The sequence below is a fragment of the Dendronephthya gigantea genome, unplaced genomic scaffold (genome assembly GCF_004324835.1).
Source record: "Dendronephthya gigantea isolate DGI-Jeju-01 unplaced genomic scaffold, DenGig_1.0 000027F, whole genome shotgun sequence".
In the NCBI taxonomy this organism is placed as follows: Eukaryota; Metazoa; Cnidaria; class Anthozoa; order Malacalcyonacea; family Nephtheidae; genus Dendronephthya; species Dendronephthya gigantea.
In genome coordinates this window covers 2125501-2146002 of record NW_021163037.1, presented here as the reverse complement: position 1 = coordinate 2146002, position 20502 = coordinate 2125501, and the positions used below count along the sequence as shown (strand labels likewise).

Below are 20502 nucleotides of genomic sequence, written 5' to 3'. Positions count from 1 at the left end.
AAAATATCAAATATGTTTTGGGGGCAAAAGTAAGGGTACCACGACAGTTGTGACACTCTTAGTTTGGCCACAGGTTGATCATATTTGCTTGGGTTGAAGTTGAAGTTGAAGTGGTCCTTAACTCCTTTTTGTATCGAAATATACATATCTCATGGTATAAAATGGCGACAGAGGCGATATCGACCAGCTCGCTTTCAAAAGGGTGCTTCGTTTTCCGCCCAAAGAAAGCATCGAGTTCTAGAAAACGTAAATCAGAGAGTAAACATGAGGTGTACAAGTCAAGTGATGGTTTTCCCAACGGCCCAGGCGAGTCAGATGAGCATTGCCGCATGAGATTTGAGCTCTACAATGACACGTGGAACAAAGTGGAAGAACAAGTGGCATCATTGCATACAAACCTTAATGATAAGGTGTTTGGTAACCTGATCGAATTCATAAATAGGAGCATCTCCACAAATAAGGTATTGTAGCACCATGATATAGTTGTTACTTTAGATAAAGGCAAGCAATGAATTACTATTTACCTTGCACCTAAGGCACCTAAGAGTGATTTAGCCCCTGTGAGGTGTATACTGGAATATACTGGAATATACTGGGCATATCCCAGGGGTCAGTATGCAACCAATACTCTGCAGACAATAGGCATGCAATCCCATTCCACATCTGCATATATTAGGCATGCAGCCCCATACTCAAGTCTGAGTAGAAAATTGCCAAGAGATATCTAATATACACTGACATACTTGTAATGATTCTCTCCCTGTGTATCGCAATTAAATCTCCCTTACATTTGTCAGAGGCTGACAAGGCTGAAGAAAGTTCTTGTCAAGAATGCAAGTCCTGCAACCTTAAGTCATTGCATGGTATTAAGATCCAAATGTCAATAGACAATTTGGTGTATCTCCAGATCAACACATTTGCTATAGCATGACATTCACACATTGTGTGTATAATTCTGGTTACTGGTTAGATTGCAAGTTGAGAGTATTTAATGTTAAAAAACATCAATAGGGTACTTGAGGTGCTAATAAATATTGCTAATCTGACAGCACTCTGTTATTACATAAACACAGAACTGAATCCATTTTTCCACTAGTTTTCAATTGTAATCTGTGAAGGGAATCCGCTACAGTTGAATTCTCACAATTGAAAAGAATATGAGGTGAAAAATTTCGTTTGATTGAAAAATTCCGCCTAGTGGAAAACTGGCTTAACTCACCTAAACCCTTATAAATTTTCACAACATTAGCTGTAACCTGCCACTGATATAATATCTAAGAATTAAAAAAGGAATTTTTCAAAAATTCAGAAAAGTTACTTTCGACTTTAATGTTAAATCAACTAAACTTCACTACTGCATCAATGGAAATAGGCACTGGTTGACATTTGAGGGACTTTGGGAGGCTTCAGGGGCTGTTAAAAATGTCTTTAAAAATATAAAACCTGGCACAAAAGTTTATCTCAGACATAGGTATCAAGACTCGTTACTTTGAAGTGGGGGGCATGTGCCGAAGGGCCCAAAGTCCCAGCTTTGCCTGCCCAATCCCTGGGTATAGTGACATGTATGTGATGTCAGATATACACATCTACATTGCCAGTTTTCAACAGCAGTACCCAATAATAACAACATTGGCAACAAGCAAGCCAATTTGGAATGCCACATGTGGTGACATGCCTGATGGGGGTTAGATGGCCAGAGAAACTCTCTAGCAGAGTTGGTAGTTGTGAATCCAAGCAAGATAAAAAGATACAAAGCCTAGATAAAAATTGCTATTAATCAACAATTTGCTGCTTATCCAGTGTATTTTAATGAGAACATATTCAAAATTCTCAGCACTTCTCAATTTGACTGGCATGCTTATATAAAATAATTCCTGTGTATATAGTCAAAACGTTCTGTACACAATCATGGGAAGTGGGAAGTGATCATGAAGTGAAAATTGTGGTGCCATGGAAAAAAATAAAAAACATGTGTTTCTGCAATTTATAAACGAGGCAGTAACAATTAAAATAATAATTGTGCATTTATGGGTTCATTTGTATATACCATACAACATATACTGTAAAACCTAAATGCGCCAAACCATTAAGCTTTGGAACAGCACCTTAATCTCTGGCCATTCTAATTACCTACTTCTTTAGCTTTAATTTCCGTATTTATAAACTAGTTGTTAAATTAAGATGCAAGATGTGATATTTCATGAGTGTAAAACTCGCCATAAGAATGAATGTTATTTTTCAGTAACACCGTCAGATTAATCTAATCATTATGAATTCTTACATTAGTCACACGGAATGCCTGATCGTTATATGTGAACTGAACAATTTTTATTAAAACTTGTTGTAGGTCCCCGCGCAGCGCCGCCAGTTCCGCGTGCAGCAGTTACGTGAGCACTTTATGTAAATATAGTTTAGTTGTTTGTAAATACGTCACAAGGACACATTGTTGATTCGGCACAAAGACACGTTGTAATGTAATATAGCACTATTAATTAACGCTTGCATTGAATTTTGATACCATTATTGAGTCAGATCGTAGAGGAAGCATGAACTCACGCTGTAAATAGAATCTTAAAATAAACGATAGAATACAGTCCCCTGAGTGGTTTTTTACGTGGACCAGTGTGCGCGGGATCGATTGGGGATTCTGCAAAAAAACTCAAAACGAGTGAAAATTGCATAATATCTTCTCACACATCTCACACATATCTTCTCAATACTTGGAAAAACTGAATTTACGCCAACGGTCCGGCTGGCCTGATCGCTGTACAGAACTGAACCACTTTAATACAATCATACATTTGAATTTAGCTTGTATTCAATTCTATTCAGCTTTCATTAATTGGAGGAGGTAGCTATACCAAAATAGATCATACTAAGTTCGACTGGCACTTTCCTCACTCCCCAGATAAACTGTAAGCTATATTTAAGGTATTTTTTTTCTTAGTCAGCCGTTGTGAAAAACGAAATTCCAACCGGCGTGTTCATAACGGGAGTTAACATGCCCGACCACGATTCCATTTTCTCTCAGCTGCACAATGAAATATTGAAAATCACGCCGTACATTTCACGTATGTGCTCTAAAAGCTGTTCAAACATAAGGTTGATCGTAAAAGAAGCAACGAGCCAAATAATCGAAGCAGGATATGGTGATGATGAAGAAATTGATCCCAAGTTCAACCCTCGGAAACGAAACATTACTTTTGCGATTTTTAAACAGTGGTACGATTTACGGGAAGCTTCAAGGGGCGATTCAAAACGACCAATTGTGTTTATCCTCGAAGATTTTGAAAGCTTCCAGCTGAAGGCTCTTCAGGACTTCATCACGATATGTAGTCTTTATGTGGATAAGTGCCCAATTGTGCTGCTCTTTGGTATCGCCACGATCCCCGTCGTCGTTCACCAGCTTTTACCTCGTTCAATCTCGTCGTTTCTCTGCATAGAAAAGTTCCACGCACAGCCGGCCATAATCTACCTTCTCGAGGTTATCGATCGTGTCTTCATATCCTCCGAGTTCGCTTTCAAACTTGGTCCTAGCGTATTTCAATACCTGTACGAGAATTTCCTTTTCCACGATTTCTCCCTGCAGAATTTCATCCTCGGCTTTAAATTTTGCATCATGGATCACTTCTACGGAAATCCGCTCAGCCTCCTGTGCTCGAAGTCGAATGGCGACGTCGTTAGCAGCTTTTCTCACGACCAGTTGGAAGTCGTGCGAAAGTCGGCATCATTTCGGAAATATGCGGAAGAACAAGATCGAAAAGAGCTCCGTTTGATCTTGCTAGACGACGAGCATACCAAACAGGTTGTTTCCGAATTACTAGAGGAGATAAATTCCTACCATTGCCGTTTCTTTCCCGTGCTTCGCTGCCTCTCGGCGTTGGTCGTGAAACTTCCTGGCTACCCTATGGGAAAGAAGTGTCGTGATGTCTACGAACACTGTCTCAAAACAAGCGTCAGGGATTTAGACGTCTACAAACAAGCCATTAAGATGGCTGCATTCCTTGCGAGAGATGAGCTCGTTCCAGTTCTCGAGGAATGCATCGAGTTGCTTGACTCTGCCCTTAAAAAAAATAAAACGATTTGTGGCGATTTTCAGGGATACATCGCAAAGTTGATTACTGCATTGCTGGATTTTGAACAACTCTCTCAGCAAAGCAATGCATCCTTGTCCTCGGCGACGAATTCTAACTCTCAGTCGCCAAATGTTTCTTCAGTCACAAACAGATATGAATTACAGGAAAAGCTGAAAAACGCCGTTTACAACCGTAGCAAAGAGTCACCTTTTGAGAAAACAAGGCAAAGTGCAGTCTCGACGCTGGACGGGTTGTTCCAAAGATATCTTTTGTGCCCTGCAGAGCAGCCGTTACACGAAGCATTCTACTACTGCCAAACAGAAACTGCAAAGCAGCGCCTGAGCGGATGTCCACGCGTTGCTATTCAGACCGCGTTGAACGACCCGCGTTACTATTTGAATTGCTCATGCTGCGATATCGAGCCGGGCTCCATTCAAGACACCCTGCCTGATATCTCCGTGGCGTTTAAGTTACATCTTGAATGCGGTCGATTGATCAATCTTTACGACTGGCTGCAGGCGTACCTAACTGTGGCCGAACCTCCCGCCAAGGCGAAGAGGAAGGCTAAGGATGACGAAAAGGAGGCGCTTCAAGCCCGATTCATCCAGGCTGTCTCGGAACTCCAGTTCTTAGGATTTATCAAGGCAACCAAAAGGAAGACCGATCATGTAGCTCGATTGACGTGGGGTAGCTGCTGATGTTGTTAGAATAATATAATGAACTTGTTTTTGTACTCTTCTAATATAGTGTAATATAGTGTTCTAATATAGTTCTGACATAAAGTGTATATTTATAGCTTAACTTAGTATGTTTTGGTCAAATTATTAATCAATAATATTGATATGGTAAAGGTTTAAAACTCATCCTCGTACCCAGGGTCTTTTTACCTCGCCTAAAACTTTGGTACATATGTTGGTCCCTTGCATGCAATGACGTAATTCAAGGATACCAGTTGACGGTCGAATGTTGCAAAAACGGGTATTGTTGCATGTGTTTTGGCTGAGCATAGAAACAGTGTACAGCTTATATAAATCGACGCAGCAAGAATTTAATTAAAATTTGGGTGCAGAGAGATCGAATAATTTTCGGAGAACCTTCATGCAATTAGCTTGCAGCCAATAAAACTTAACCATTTCTGACCATGTGACTTGAAATGGGTTAATTTGCTTACAAGCTGAAAAGGTCTTTTGACTAGCATAAACGCACTTTGCCTGACCTAGAGCAGGAGACCTGGAATCAGCGCCACGATAATGCAAAAACTTTGCTATTGATCGTGCATTGCCCGATCTCTTTGGCGATTGGACATAAATTTTTTTTGGCTGGAAGGGAGTGAATGAATAAATAAACAACTGAAAGTCTCAAACCAAACCCACGTCGTTCTTTCTCTTAATAAGCCATAAACAAATGAAACATTAGAGGTACGCTACCGCCTACCAATCTTTGGCGGAAAGTAAAAGGCGCATATATTAAAGGCGACGAAAAATACAAACGTTCGCGTTTGTTTGTGCCGTGAGACTTTTGTTTGTGCTTAGATAACAATATTTAAATTTACAGCTTAAGCACCATGACCTTCAACATGTCCTCAATTCTCCAGCAAATGTAGGCCTATTTAGCATTTTATAAGTTGCGTTAATCCCCACGAGCAAAAATTCGCGAACAAGTCATTCAAATTTCAGGTGATTTCTGAATAGTTTGGGTTTTTAAGGACACCCTGTATAGCTTTTTTACCCAGTCTGGTCATGCATGCAGTGTTTTTCAACATGCCATAAAGTTTATGCACCTGAGTTGAGTTTAGGATCTCAAGCATTTAATCTTAACAGAAGAATTTTGATTACGTCAGTTGTAATGAAGACAATAAGATAATGAAATGCCTCATTAGGTTTTATTTTGAATTGTTTTGATCACATACCAGTCGACCGAAATTCAAGGTATAAAAAAGGCTTGAATTCATGTACGCGTTTCAGTGTTTATGCATATTCAAAGACAAAGTACTCCTCGAAGTAGCGAGCTCAAAGCTTTTTCACGATTGCGAACGGATTTCTTTGAGGAACTTGTTTAAAACAAGCTTAATTACGTATTGAAAGCCGAAGCATTTGCTATTTCAAATGGCTGGTGGAAACAAAAACACCAAGCGAACTCTACACGGTGTGAGATCTAGGTCTTCTCGTGCTGGATTACAGTTTCCTGTCGGCAGAATACATCGCTTTTTAAGGAAAGGTGAGAAATGCTAGAAGCGAAGGTTAGATATATGCATGCTCGTATTTGCCCCATCATTCTCGGCATATTCTGAGTCTGCATGAGAAGGGAGTATACACTTAAAGTTCAAAAACTTTGGCTTGGTTTGCGGCAAGTCGCCCTAATGATCAACCACGTGTATCTATTGTTCGCCCGATTATATGCACCCATGCACTGTCTCTGAATCCATAAACACGTAGGAAATAACGGGTCCTTCGTTAACTGTAGCCGAATTGGCAATACGTTTGATTAAAGAACCGAAATTTTTAAACCTTGCACGGCCTCGGGTATTCAAATCCCCCAGAATATTTGAAAATGTTGTGGCATGGGACTATAGTTGATTGACTTGTAGTGTATGTACCTCGAAAGTTCCATTCACCTGGAAGGGGGATTTCAAAGCAACGATATAGAAGATTTAACATCAAAAGGCGCTTTTACACTATGCAATTTTCCTTGCAATTAACTTGCAATATGCAATTTTAATTTTGAAATGTCAAGGAAAACGGCAGAAGATCGTAAGAAATGTTCGTATATTTGTCAACCTCAGACGTCCCAGGAGTAGAATTGCGTTGCAAGTTGCAAAGGGAAGTTGCAAAGTGTATACGACCACCATTTTATTGACTGTTTGTTCTCGAGGATGGTTTTTGGTATATTAATAAGGGACGATTGCTTCAATCACGTAGTAACTGATTATGACTCGAGGTAGAGGTTTCGTTGAATCGCAAACCCCGTCCATAGTTATTATTATAGAATGTAAACACGATCTGCGTAGGGACAACATGCATGGTGGTGATTTTCAGACAATTTTCAACGACAATGAATATATGCTTGTATTTGAGACCGAACAATACATAAACAGCTGCATTCACACCTAGGAAACTACGCGGAACGAATTGGCGGCGGTGCTCCAGTCTACCTGGCCGCCGTCCTCGAGTACCTGACTGCTGAAATTCTGGAACTCGCGGGGAACGCCGCGCGGGACAACAGGAAAACACGCATAATCCCGCGTCACATTCAGCTGGCCATCCGCAATGACGAAGAACTCAACTCGCTTCTTGCCAACGTAACTTTGGCCCAAGGCGGAGTGTTGCCTAATATCCAAGCCGCACTTCTCCCAAAAAAAACTCAACCGCAAAAAAGCCATTCCTCGTCTCAAGAATATTGAAACTTTTACTTGAAGACATTATTAGATGAATATTACAGATTCAGAGATATTTTAGTAAAATAAACCTTGATGTGTGTATCGTACGATACGGTATGTATATGATATGAAATATCGTGTTATAGCTTTGCGTAATGTGTGACAATAAATCGATTATATCAGATCAGGTGCTTATGTATACACTATACAGATACTTGTTGTTGTATCTGGAACATATTTCTATAAGTATATGAATGAATGATTAACGCGCATGGGTATTTGCAAACACCGTTGCAATCAAACTATGCAATTTGTCTATAGCATGAACAATCTTCAGGCCAACAATATCAATAAATGTCAAATAAGTACCGAAGTCAAGCGTTAACCCCACATACGAGTGTGCTCACTGTGCTGCCGAGTGACCGCTAAATACGGATGTAATCAAAGATCTAAAGGTTACATACAATGTAACCTTTTCTCGAGAGGTTCTGATGACTTTTATTAGCCCTCCACTTTTACGCCCCCAGTATTTCTTGAAAATTTGAAGGGAAATGAAATGTGATGGGTTGGTGCAAAGGAATGTTGTGTATTGCCTATATACTGAACAAGTCTGATAGCATGTATATGTTCTTTGAAATTTTTTAGTTTTTATCCAAACCAATTAAGTTTTGAACCACGTTTGCCTATCTCGTAATCATCTTCAATTATTGAATCATCAAACTGCTTTTTTATTTTTCACGTCACATTTTTCATTTTATCACAACAAAAATCACTTTGATCCAAATTGGTTATTACCGCATTCACACAAGAACGCGAGGCCGTAGCCTGGTAGCCTTGTTTCAGTTTCACGGCTTTTTTACACCTTTATTGGTCATAAGGAATGATGTTTTGCATCTTTGAACGTGGCTCGTTGAAATCCAACTCATTGAGGCGGTTCCAAACTGATGGGTGATTTAAAACTGTTTGTTGTGTCGTATTGCTCTTACTTTTATCGCTGAAAAAGGTCTATATTGTCTTGTGTGTTAAGATTTTCTTCAATTGTGCACTCTTAACTTTAAGAGGTATAAATTTGTATATGCATGCATTTGTGATAAATTGCTGCCAGTTTCCTTAATTAATGAGTTTTAATTAAACGTCTGTATCCACTCGGATGCATTTACAGTAGTCCCCCGCTAACACGAACTCGTTTAACTCGAACTAAATCCAATTTCCCTTAGATTTGGTAATGTTTTTTATAGTCAATTTACTCCGCTTATCTCGAACTCCTCGCTAATTCGATGATATATTTTGTTTTCCTTGGCCGAATACATCCGGTTAAAGGCAGTGTCACACTATGCAACTTTCCTTGCAACTTGCAATACAATTCTACTTCTGAGGCATCTAAAGTTGACAAATACGAACATTTCTTACGATCTGCTAACGTTTTCTTAGCATTTCGAACACTCTTTACTAATTAACATCCCTCGAAATTATAATTGCATTGCAAGTAGCCAGGAAAATTGCATATAGTGTAACACCGCCTTAACTCGAACTTTGCATGGTTTCGAATCATATATACGGATCGGCAAACTTTAAAATGTGAGAGGAATGGATAGCATTTTGACAACTGCATGGGAACTATCGAAATAACAGCAGATTAATGCATGGTGTATATAATTATTCAGTTATTGATCTAGCTTTTTTAGTTCTTTTTGTAACATATCTACTTACTGTCCAGTTAACTTTTATGGTGTCACTGCTTTAATCGGTATTTCACTTATTATATAAAGCAGGATTTTTTAGCAAATATAAACGCATGCATGAACTGCGACAATCCGTGAATGTACGTGATTATAAAAAAGTGTTATTTGACACCAACTCCGGTTAACTCGAGCCCCCGGGGTGACTCTAACATTTTCTCTTTTCCCTTGGGAGTTCGAGTTAGCGGATGAATATACTGTAGTCTGTATATCGAAACACGAAAATCGCAGCAAAGATCGCACCTGTGCGAACTGAGGGCCCTTTAGCTTTATATTGGCCACGACCGAGTTAGAAGCAATGGGTTTCTTATTAGGCGCCCTGGTTGGCTGGTTACAAGCGAATATACTGAAGGTGCGCTCTCTTGACACGTATATATTTCTAAGCAACCAAAAACCGGTAGCTCTTCTGTATTTTTAACAAACGAACGACAGTGTTCATATATAGAAAAGTGAAACGGACATGTATAGTATAAATTGAAATGAACCGCGATATTGCCTATTGGTCTTTCAACACGGAAAACAGTTGTTTTTTCAAAACCTGCGGAATGTCAGGGTCAGAGAACAATATGCTGTTAACGTGCCGTGTAGATAAGTTCCAATATAACCAAGGAGCAGCGTGGCAGCGTCTTCAAACAACTTAGCATCAAATGTGGTATAACAACTGCCTAAATAGACAAAACACTTCTGTGTTGCAACACAAAATTTTTTTTGGAGCAAATTTTGTTCAACCATATTGAAATCCTACAGAGTATTGTAGGCGTAGGTTCCTGATAACCAAAAATAATTGGCGCGGTATATATACCTACGTATTTTTAACTATACTTATTTCCTGCATTGTAAGAATGTGCATGACAACGATGAGATGAATTGTGTGGCACTTGGACATTTGATATGTTAAGAATGATGAATACATAAAATCGATTTCTCACATTTAAGCTGATTAACGCTTTGGATGGATGTATATATATATATATATATATATATATATATATATATATATATATATATATAAATTTTTGCAATAAGGTCCATACTTATTGTCTTCGAAAATCGAAATTCAGTGGAGACTAACAGAATTGTTGCATCATGCAATATTCAGCAAAAATCAAATTAAAAACGGGCTTCACATTGATCACTCAGAAATGAATTAAACTAGAAACAAAAGTATCGGTACTGTAGTCTTGAAAAAATCTACTTTAAATCACTGTATATAGGAGTATAAGACTAAACTCTCTGAAAGTTCTCAAAATAGCCAGTGCATGGCGAGGGAAAAAGTTCCGTGTACATGCGTGCGCGCACGATTATGCATCGCGCTTGAGCTCGGTTAGCCACCGAACTATAGGGCCAACCTCGCAAGCCAGGCTCTTTTACCTACGCTCCACGGCCCACGCTGCGGCAAAGACCCTGGTCAAGGCTGGTCATGTGACCTCCCAAAATATGGGAGGTTTTTAATTAGCGCTTAGTTCATATTCATGGGAGGAGTGGCAAAGTCGATATACCATTTCTGCTATTTTTAGCACTTGTCACAATCCAGATGACTTTGTACTAACGCAACTAAAAATAGCGGTTCACGCAATAAACGAAATAAATACAGCTAGTGTGGCGCAGCAAAAAACTAAAAAGAGCAATAAACCGAATTTAGATTCAAGTGCTATGTGTAGACTGTATCATCGTCGATAGAATCGGTTTTAGTATCGTCACAAGTTCAGTTGATATTCAATACAGACACTCGAAGGCCTGTCCTATCTTCTAAATTTGGGCGTTGATGAGCGAATTCAGAGGTCAAATAACAATAACGACACAGGTTATTTCGCTTTGCGGAAGAACAGCGCTCAATATTCAGTCCTTAGAAACACGCTGTTTTAACTGATGTGATCTATGCGCTACTTGTGTCCCACCCATCCCCACACGGGAGAAGCGTAACAAAAGAATCACGTGACCAGCCTTGACCAGGGTCTTTGCCGCAGCGTGGGCCGTGGAGCGTAGGTAAAAGAGCCTGGCTTGCGAGGTTGCTATAGGGCTCGGTCAGGATCGCCCCAATAATTGTGATATCTCCTCTCTGCTCATGCTCTCTCCTCCATAAAACCCTTCACAAACCCGACTAAAACCTTTGCGGAGGAGAGAGATCATCTTCAGTGAATATATATTATATACACCGTCTGGACACTTGGAATTCAAAAAGTGTAAAACAATGGCAACATATATATCAACACGCTTGCATGCAGTCTTACAGCGCGTATGACGGGTTATCATGGCAACGTGGCAACGTAACTTGCATGGCGAAGATAAAAACAATAAACTTGGTTTACTTGGTATAAAATCATTTTGTCTACAAATATGAAGAAAATTATAAGTAAACCAAGACCAAGTTTATTGTTGTTATCTTCGTCTCTCTGTCTCTGTATATATAAAGATATTGCCCTCTTAACCTGTATGAAGAAGTATTGATAGAATATCACCCAGATGCGGCAAAATATTCGTAATCATGCTGTGCACATGCCATAGAAAATATATATTTGTGGTTTTATCACTAGCATTAGCTACAATCAGCGAGGCACGTTTATAAAAATAAACACTTCTATTCAATCCGACAAATTTAGATTTGAATAACACGTCTGGAACGCATGATGATGCATGGCATTCACGTGTACTTCACATGCAAAACACGCAGCGGACGTCCTACTGTCCACGTGTGTCGATCAACCAATCAGAATTCAGGTTGTTACCTAGCGTGTTAATAGATCAGCGCGTTGCAGACTATGTTTTAATCTCACTAGCGTGTTGTAACAGCGGTGTTGGGATTTGTGAGAAAAAAATTCTGCAGGAATTCATGGCTACTGTCGACTGCGTAGTAAAAAAGGTATGCCTGGTTCAGAAAATGTGATATTGATCTTGTTTAGAGGCACAGACACTGTCGATCTCTCGTGCTATAAGGTTAATTGTTTTTGTTCTTACCAAGGATCATGAATTGGCGGTAGTTTGCGGGGAGAGTGATGATTCTGTGAACGAGAAGGCAGACCCATGGGAGCTGCCGGAATTTACTAGTACAACGATTTCATGGGGAGGTATTGGAAATATCATTATTGTAGATTAATATTTTTTCCGCAATATATGTGCATTCATTCTTTTGTAAGAGCTCAAGGCTTTTTCTGAAAGAAATTTCCTGTCAAATGTAATCGTAGAATATTTAATAATATGGCGCGCTTTTCAATAATTTCTTTAGCGTTATCCACTCGGGGAAAGGTGAAGCGTGCCACGATCGGATTTGTGAAATTCGTTCTTCTAACTGGTATGATATATTTGTTCATTTGCTCGCTGACATTCCTCAGCTCAGCGTTCCGTTTGCTCGGTGGCAAAACTGCGGGCGAGGTATTCTCGTCAGATAGCTTGCTCGTTAATCCATTGGCCGCCTTGGTTATTGGCATCCTTGTGACTGTTGTATTCCAGAGCTCGTCAACAACTACCTCGATTGTTGTGGCTATGGTCTCCTCTGGAAGTAAGTACAGTATATGTTGATATGAATATATATTCGATTTGTCGTTTACCGGCGTATTGTACAACATATAAACACGTGTGTTTTTAATTCTTGCGACCGGCATTTTTATTTTTTTGTCTTACAGCAATCAGTGCTCAATGTGACCCGATATGATTTGAACTGATGGCCTTTTTCCCAGAGCACTGTGCACTGTACACAGTTGTACAAATATGTCCTCAAAGATAAAAAAAACTTAAAAAATTTTCTCTCCATTCATGCAGTTAATATTTAACAAGGTAGTTTGGTTATTTGGCAAAACAAACATCACATCAAACAAATGCATCACAAATATGATGAAGTCTCTGATTTGCCTTGAGTGGTTGCCAAATGTAGGAAAATATTACCTAGCAACCATCTTTTAAACTTGAAGGGTTCATTGTTGGTTGATTAAAAATCGAGTGGAATTTATATTCTTCTAATTACACCTAACCAGTTAAGAAAAATTCAACAAGTACCAACCCTTTGACAAAAAACAAACCGAATCGCTCAATGAATGAAATGCCCAAAATTATATCTATAATTTACCCTTATTTACATTTGACATTACAGCACTATTATATACATGAATCTTGTGTTTGCCCTTGGTAGCTTTCTCCTTAGCCTCTGTGACCAGGACACAGGCTCTACAATTATTCCCAGAGGTGCAATGGTTGCCAATTTTTTTCAAATTCTTGACTGGTTGCCAAATTGAGGAAAATATTACCTAGCCTTTAAACTTAAAGGGTTCATGGTTAGTTTATTGAAAATCAAATGGAATTTATATTGTTTTAATTACACATAACCTGGAGCAGTTTAGAAATTTTCAATTACTATCAACCCTCTGACTTTACCCTTGTCTACATTTGATATTACATCACCATTATCTTGTGTTTGCCCTTGGTAGCTTTCTCCTTAGCCTTTGTGGCCAGATTCACATAAGGACATAGGTGCAATGGTTGCTAAATTTTTGCGAATTCTTTAAATTCCCTAAAATAATTTTGAGAGAAAGAAGCGAAGTAAAGTGAAATCCTACTATAATACCACACCTTGACTACCATACCATGCATGATTGAGATATAAATCAAACCCTTTTTTATTAGTTAAGTGTTAACTGAAATTCTATTGCCAAGGTTCCCCAAATAACAACTACAGTTCTGTGAAGACACAATGATGAAAATCAAAAATTTTGTGTGCGATGGTTGTCTGGACAACACTTGTTAACACACCCTAATTTTAGCAGCTTGACAAATTTCTTGGAATAATACTATGGTTTGCTGCTGTAAAAAGTTTAGTTCATTTCACATTTGTTTCTTTGACCAGGTGTATTTATTTCTTAACTCTACCATAAAAGCATCCCTTCAAGCTTGTTTGAGGTCTAGATGAAACATGTACTTATATGTCAGTGAGATGTGCATAAAAAGTTCTTATAAAAGCTCAAGACTGGCTAATTGACAATTAACAAGTTCCAACACATTGCTAAAATTCCACAAATGATACCTCTGTTTCAATTAAAAACACCCATTTATGAAAACAGGATTTTGTGCATGTTGAATTGTTGTCTGGATAAGAATAGTTAACACTCTGGGGGCAGGCTCAGCCAGCTGAAAGGGATATGTTATTGTGTGTTATTGTTTGTTAGAAGTATATTAAAAAATGGGAAAGATTATTAAGCAATCAGAAAACTCTAAGGTTGAACCAAACCTCTACCCTTGCTTCTTTAGTTTTGTTCAATATACAGTCATTGGTGTAATTTGCTTCATAACCAGAAATTCTGATCATGTTTTTAGGGTGCAAGATTTGAACAATGCACCCCCCATCAAATTGCATAATTAATGAAAGAGCAGGCCCACTGAGATGGAATTGCCTTTTAATCAACAAGAAAATAGACCAACTAGATAATGGCTTACAGGTTGAATCTAGTGCATATTGTTCATAGCACATTCCTGTTTAGTTGCAATATCGCAGTGTTCATTAACGATTTTTAACTTCGTTGCTAAACCTAATCGCTGTACGAAACACAGAGATGACTTTGTTTATCAACTATACCGTCACGATTCACGCGCTTGAATAGTAGAAAGGGAATGACCTATTACTGATAAATGATTAAAAAAAACAAGTAAGTCTGCATACCCGGCATGCACAGTATATGTTCGAGAAAAAAAATCAATAAGTTTCACCTTGGTTTCCCGCTAATATTTTTCAATACGTGCAGACTAAACTTCGGTAACTAAATTAATAAAAAAAAGAATCAAGTTTTTATAAATATCTATTTATATAATAGTCTTTATGGAAAACACCTTCAGGTGGGGGAAAACACCTTCAATTTCTACCAGTAGCTATTCCAGAAGCGATGACCATGCTGGGCTAGGGTTATAGAGATTGCATTAAACTTGTACTCGAAGCCTATGTATATATCTTGGAATAACTCATAAAAACTCGCAAAAGGACGTCTAAACTTTGAATTTCTGAAGAAGGTAGCGTTGACAGTATTGATTTTCAAAGATCGCAATTAAAACATTACAATAACCGGGTATCATACAGCCTCATTCTCATATGCCACCGACGGTCGGCGATGGCTATTGTCGGTGATCACTGATGAGGTGCTTTGTTATTTTGAATAATTTTCTTCCTCACCATGCAGCCACATACAATACGTCGCCGACTGTCAGCGACATATCAGAACCAGGCTTAAACAGACTTGGCTTATATTGCAGTTAGCTTAGGAATTGTCTCATTTAAGAATATACTTAGTCTGAAAAACTCGTATAAAACAGGCTTTCACACGGATGGACGATGGAACAGTGCCTTCATGCAAGAGGACGTATTCTTTACTATTCTCGACGTATCATATACACCATGCAGCAATAGAAAACCTGGCAAAGCATCTATCGCCGTCGACTAGTCGCGCGATAATATTAAATTAATTTATTTTATCTCTATTTATTTTACCATGGCTTAATCTCTCACCATGGCTTATTTTCCCGCTGTTAATTCTCAATTCATGCACACCAAACTAACAAACCAATCAAATGAAACTTTGTGTCTAGGAAAGAGAGCTAACGTGTTTTGCTAAAGAGGGTTGACGATGTCGATTATCGAAGGTCGCTATTCATTGAACATTCCTAATAACCGCGTAAACAGAACATATTTTTAGCCTTCAATTAATAATATTTCGTCAACAAGACGACGACCCATAATGTGATAATTTGTACGAAATATTTCCAGCGCAACGAAGTACCGGATAACTCCGATATACCTTATAATTTCAAGACATCTATTGTTCTGTGTTGTGTTGTATCAATTATTGATACTTGGTTAATACCATGCATGCATTCTTTGCAAAGGCGTTCCACTGAAGATATCAAGTTTAACTAAAAATAGTATAGGACGAACCAATAATAAAGAAAAAACATCAAGTAAAGGGATAGTTGATATTGATAGAATTTCCCATCCTTCGATTCTCTTTCCAGTTATGATTGCCTGCATGCGCGGTCGTCATTGGTATTATCCATTCATTGCTATATGTTAATTCAAATGTGCAAATATAGCATGGTCTACCTAATTACGCATTTCAATGTTAATCGAGTTAACTTAGTGGGAGTGGTATCACTTAAAAACGTATTTCGCCTGAAAGGTGATAAAATCAAGCCTTCGCATGAATGGACAATGAAATGATGCCCCCCAAAGAGAGTCTATTTTATTACGCAGGAGAAATTAAATATCTGCTAAAGCATCACCGTCATAGCGGCGCGATAAAATTGAGTTTATTTTCTGGGTCTTTACCTCTTAGTTTTCCGCTGATAATTCTTTCATGCAGACCAAACTTTGCAAACTAATCAAAGGAGAAGGGTTCTATAATTTTATATATATACTTATCTTAGCAAGAGATTAAAGTATTTGACTTTTATAAGATACCTCTTTATAGATATATGGTTTCGATATATGTAATTACCCGCGCAGACGATTATAAACATTTCACTCTGTTTCATATATCCAACTATTGGCATTTTGTACTTCTTGAGACTGTTCGGTTAATAACGTCGATTGTCTCTGAACAGTAATTGAAAGATCCAGCGTTATTAAACATCCCTTTATCACACAAACAGCCTGAACAGACTTTGGTATTTTATGAACTTAGCATAATAGCTAACTCACGAGTGTCGTATAATTACCGAGGTTGCGTAATTTTTCGAGTTATTTAAAGTTATTTTTGCCTGCGTGGTTGTTGTTCTATCAGCAGATATGGGAGAAAATGTTGGGGATGATGGGATTATTTTGCAGATATAAGAAATGATTCCGTGACGAAGCATTCATTTATCATCACATGCATAAAACCTCCGTGCGTCACCAGCATAATCTTAAATATATACATGATATTAAATTTCGTTTATATCCGAAGAAGTTTACCTGTAGAGATAAATTTACAAGAGAGGGGCTCTTAAACAAGCGTTAACAAGCGCGAGTCGTAAAAAAATTCTCGAGACTTTGCATGAGTATAGTGACTAATATGACTAATAGATTTTAACGCCCTGGGTGAATCGTGCTTTGCTTTTGAGGTCCGTCAATACCCGTTGACCAGATTTTCAAAGGCAGCTTCGCCTGCGCGGGCAAAGCAAATGAAATGGGAAACATCATTAATTATTGATCACAACCGTTGTAGAGATGTATATGTATGATAAAAATTTGTAAGTATAGAAAAATATTTGGTGTAGGATTGAGAACGGGCTACGCTTTTAACTGTACGCGTGTTGCATATACCATTTCTCTTTAATAATCTTGTAAGTTTGCATAATGACATCAATAAGTAAATTAGTTTGTAACTAATTTACTTATTCATTTTTCTTTAGTTATGCAAGTGGACCATGCGATACCAATTATCATGGGCGCAAACATTGGCACTTCAGTGACAAATATTCTTGTGTCGCTTGGCCATGCTGGTGAGAGGAACCAGTTCCGGCGTGCTTTTGCCGGTGCCACGGTACATGATGTATTCAACTGGCTTTGTGTCCTGATACTGCTACCGTGCGAAATTGCATTTGGCTATTTGTATCGTTTGACCAAAGCAATAATCGATGCGTCGGGGGCGAAAGGGGGCGATCAGGAAACAAAGGTTGAATTCCTGAAGAAGATCACAAAACCATTCACCAACTTGGTAATTCAGATTGACCAAAAGGTTCTTGAAGAACTAGCAAAAGGAGAATTGGATTCAGATAAAAGTCTCATAAAGAGTTGCAAGGATAAGGTGTATTTTAATGCAACAACAAACGAAACTGTGACAGTTCACGTGAAATCATGTTCATTTATTTTTCACGACACTGGGTTGTCCGATACTATCGTAGGCGTCATCTTACTGTGCGGGTCCTTATTTATACTGTGCGTCTGTTTGTTGGGCATTGTGAAAATTTTACATTCAATGTTGAGAGGACACTTGGCGGTCGTTGTCAAGAAGACAATCAACGCCGACTTCCCAGGGCACTTCAAGCACCTCACTGGTTATTTTGCAATCCTTGTTGGCGCCGGGATGACAGTTTTAGTACAATCTAGCTCTGTATTTACATCAACTTTGACGCCATTAGTTGGCGTAGGCATTGTTACAATTGAAAGGATATACCCGCTAACGCTGGGTGCGAATATTGGAACGACGGGGACAGCCATCCTTGCCGCTTTAGCTGCAACTTCGAACTTCGATGCGGCTATTCAGATAGCCCTGTGTCACTTATTCTTCAATGTGACAGGAATTTTGATCTTCTACCCAATTCCGTTTATGCGAAACATTCCGATAAAGTTCGCCAAGAAACTTGGTGAAATCACGTCCGAGTACCGTTGGTTTGCAGTCCTGTATTTGTTGTTTTGCTTTTTCCTATTTCCAGCAGCGATATTCGGATTATCGGTTGCTGGATGGGAAATCATGCTCGGGGTTCTGTTACCTATCGTGATGTTGGCTATATTTATAATTGTTGTTAACATCCTGCAGAGAAAATCGCCGAATATCCTGCCAAAGATGCTACGGTCATGGACGTGGGCCCCAACCTGTTTTCGTTCACTAAAACCGTACGATAGTAAGGTCGCAAAGTTCGTGGAATTTTGGAAGAGGTGCTGCCCAGGTTCACATTCGAGGAGGAACAGCAATGCTGATGACGTTTGTGAAGAGACATATATTACGCAAGTTTAAACTTGTTTCTAGATTTAATGTTTATTTCAATAAGTTATTACTTAAGAATACTTCATAATGTTGAAAGCTTGCTTTGCATCTTTCCGATAGAATAATGCCCATCTCACCTAAAAACCAACAGCAATTGCCGATGGCCATGCGTATCGCGGTCGCCATAGTTTGATTGGCATGTGTCTGGAACACATGTTCAATAAATTTCAATTTGAAATAAAACGCAAATATTTAGAAATGTCTCATACACTAGCTCGCAGAATAAAACATATTTGGCATCAACCGTAGCCGTAGGTATTAAAAGATTGTTTTTTTTAAAAGATTCTAAAAATTAGGTATTTTTTTTTACAATATTGGCTATTGTCACGTTGTAAATTTTACAATATGAGCGGCCGTATTGCGAACGATTTGCCATTTCGATTCACACTGTGAAGAAATTTCAAAAATAAACAAGTCCAATCATAGGTAGCCCAGAAATCTGTTTGTGCTCAGCCTTCGACTACATTGTTTACGCGCGCGGTCAGCTTTTACTGTCTGTACTAATTACTGTGTTATATATTGATAATATAATATCAATATATAATACAGTAATTAGTACAGACAGTAAAAGCTGAACGCGCGCGTAAACAATGTAGTCGAAGGCTGAAGGCCCTGTTACACGGTGCAATTTTTCTTGCAACTTGCAATGCAATTCTACTTTAAAGAGATGTAAATTTGGCAACTACCGAACTTTTGCCTCTTTATTATAATCCATAACTTTTCTTACACTTACATTTTGAAGCCTCTTCTATAAATTACATCTCTTAAAAGTATAATTGCATTGCAAGTTGCAAGGAAAATTGCACCGTGTAACAAGGCCTTGAGTACAAACAGATTTCTGGGCTACTTATGGTCCAATCTGTTAAATTTGTGTAGCTTATGCCAAACCTGCATATGAATGGATTAAAAATTTATTTTGATTTTTGATATTTCATGATATATAATCCAATGAACTTTTAGAAAGAGTTGTTAAATTGGATTGATTTGAATGATATACCTTGCACGTAAAGTCACAGTATTTTTCCGGCTTGCGTGTATAAACAATAGCCAAATAGGCATAGTTATTTATTCAGAATTATTTAAATAGGATTGTTTATAAAATATGAAAGTGTTGAATTTCATAAGTTTGCACACTGCTGGTTTCACCACACCAGACCAATTATTTCGTTCCTTTTATTGTATGCGTACATGCTTGTGGTATGTCTGCCACTTCATAGAATAGCGATATAATATACTGTGAATAGTTAAAAAGTATATACAGAATATATTTATAGTACTCCAGAAAGTTAACCAATTTCCGTTAACCGTTTTATGCCATTAAGATTAATCATGCTCACGCACAAAGACTTGGTGATTTTAAATCATATAAAATTGCACGTATATAAATTCGTCATGTTTGTTATTGAACATTAGTATTTTGTATCACAACGTTGTGTTTGCGCATGCATTATGTAACTTATATTTTGTCTTTTTTGTCATAACTTTACGTTTTGAGTTATTCGCGTTATAATTTTATAAATAATCGTCATGCATGTATAAACACTCTTGTACAGTAGTTGTACTACAGAAGGTGAATATATTCTTCACACCAAATT

General features: G+C 38.2%; 2 protein-coding genes across 3 annotated transcripts; both read left to right on the top strand.

Annotated features, from left to right (window-relative positions):
- Nucleotides 1-5185, top strand: LOC114523500 (origin recognition complex subunit 3-like). The gene is made up of 2 exons (XM_028544443.1): nucleotides 1-461; nucleotides 2948-5185. Exons 1-2 carry the CDS (start codon nucleotides 162-164, stop codon nucleotides 4772-4774), a joined length of 2127 nt encoding a protein of 708 aa, XP_028400244.1. The 5' UTR covers nucleotides 1-161; the 3' UTR covers nucleotides 4775-5185.
- A 6747-nt stretch (nucleotides 5186-11932) lies between these two features.
- Nucleotides 11933-19456, top strand: LOC114523359 (sodium-dependent phosphate transport protein 2B-like). Of its 2 annotated transcripts, none has more exons than XM_028544255.1 (4): nucleotides 11933-12051; nucleotides 12151-12256; nucleotides 12415-12687; nucleotides 12812-13515. In XM_028544255.1, the coding sequence occupies exons 1-4, from the start codon at nucleotides 12022-12024 to the stop codon at nucleotides 12838-12840; spliced, it is 438 nt and encodes a 145-aa protein (XP_028400056.1). In that variant the 5' UTR covers nucleotides 11933-12021; the 3' UTR covers nucleotides 12841-13515. The 2 variants fall into 2 exon arrangements, with proteins under 2 accessions (XP_028400056.1, XP_028400055.1); XM_028544254.1 differs by lacking the exon at nucleotides 12812-13515 and adding an exon at nucleotides 17553-19456 and having other exon boundaries at nucleotides 11942-12051.
- Nucleotides 19457-20502: the final 1046 nt, after the last annotated feature.

What these genes read in the sequence shown, in the direction of transcription:
- LOC114523500 (XM_028544443.1), top strand. Translation starts at nt 162, where the DNA reads ATGGCGACAGAGGCGATATCGACCAGCTCGCTTTCAAAAGGGTGCTTC. An exon ending in GGAGCATCTCCACAAATAAG is followed by an intron (nt 462 to 2,947) that starts GTATTGTAGCAC and finishes TTTTTTTCTTAG; the next exon opens with TCAGCCGTTGTGAAAAACGA.
- LOC114523359 (XM_028544254.1), top strand. Translation starts at nt 12,022, where the DNA reads ATGGCTACTGTCGACTGCGTAGTAAAAAAG. An exon ending in TACAACGATTTCATGGGGAG is followed by an intron (nt 12,257 to 12,414) that starts GTATTGGAAATA and finishes TAATTTCTTTAG; the next exon opens with CGTTATCCACTCGGGGAAAG. An exon ending in GGCTATGGTCTCCTCTGGAA is followed by an intron (nt 12,688 to 17,552) that starts GTAAGTACAGTA and finishes ATTTTTCTTTAG; the next exon opens with TTATGCAAGTGGACCATGCG.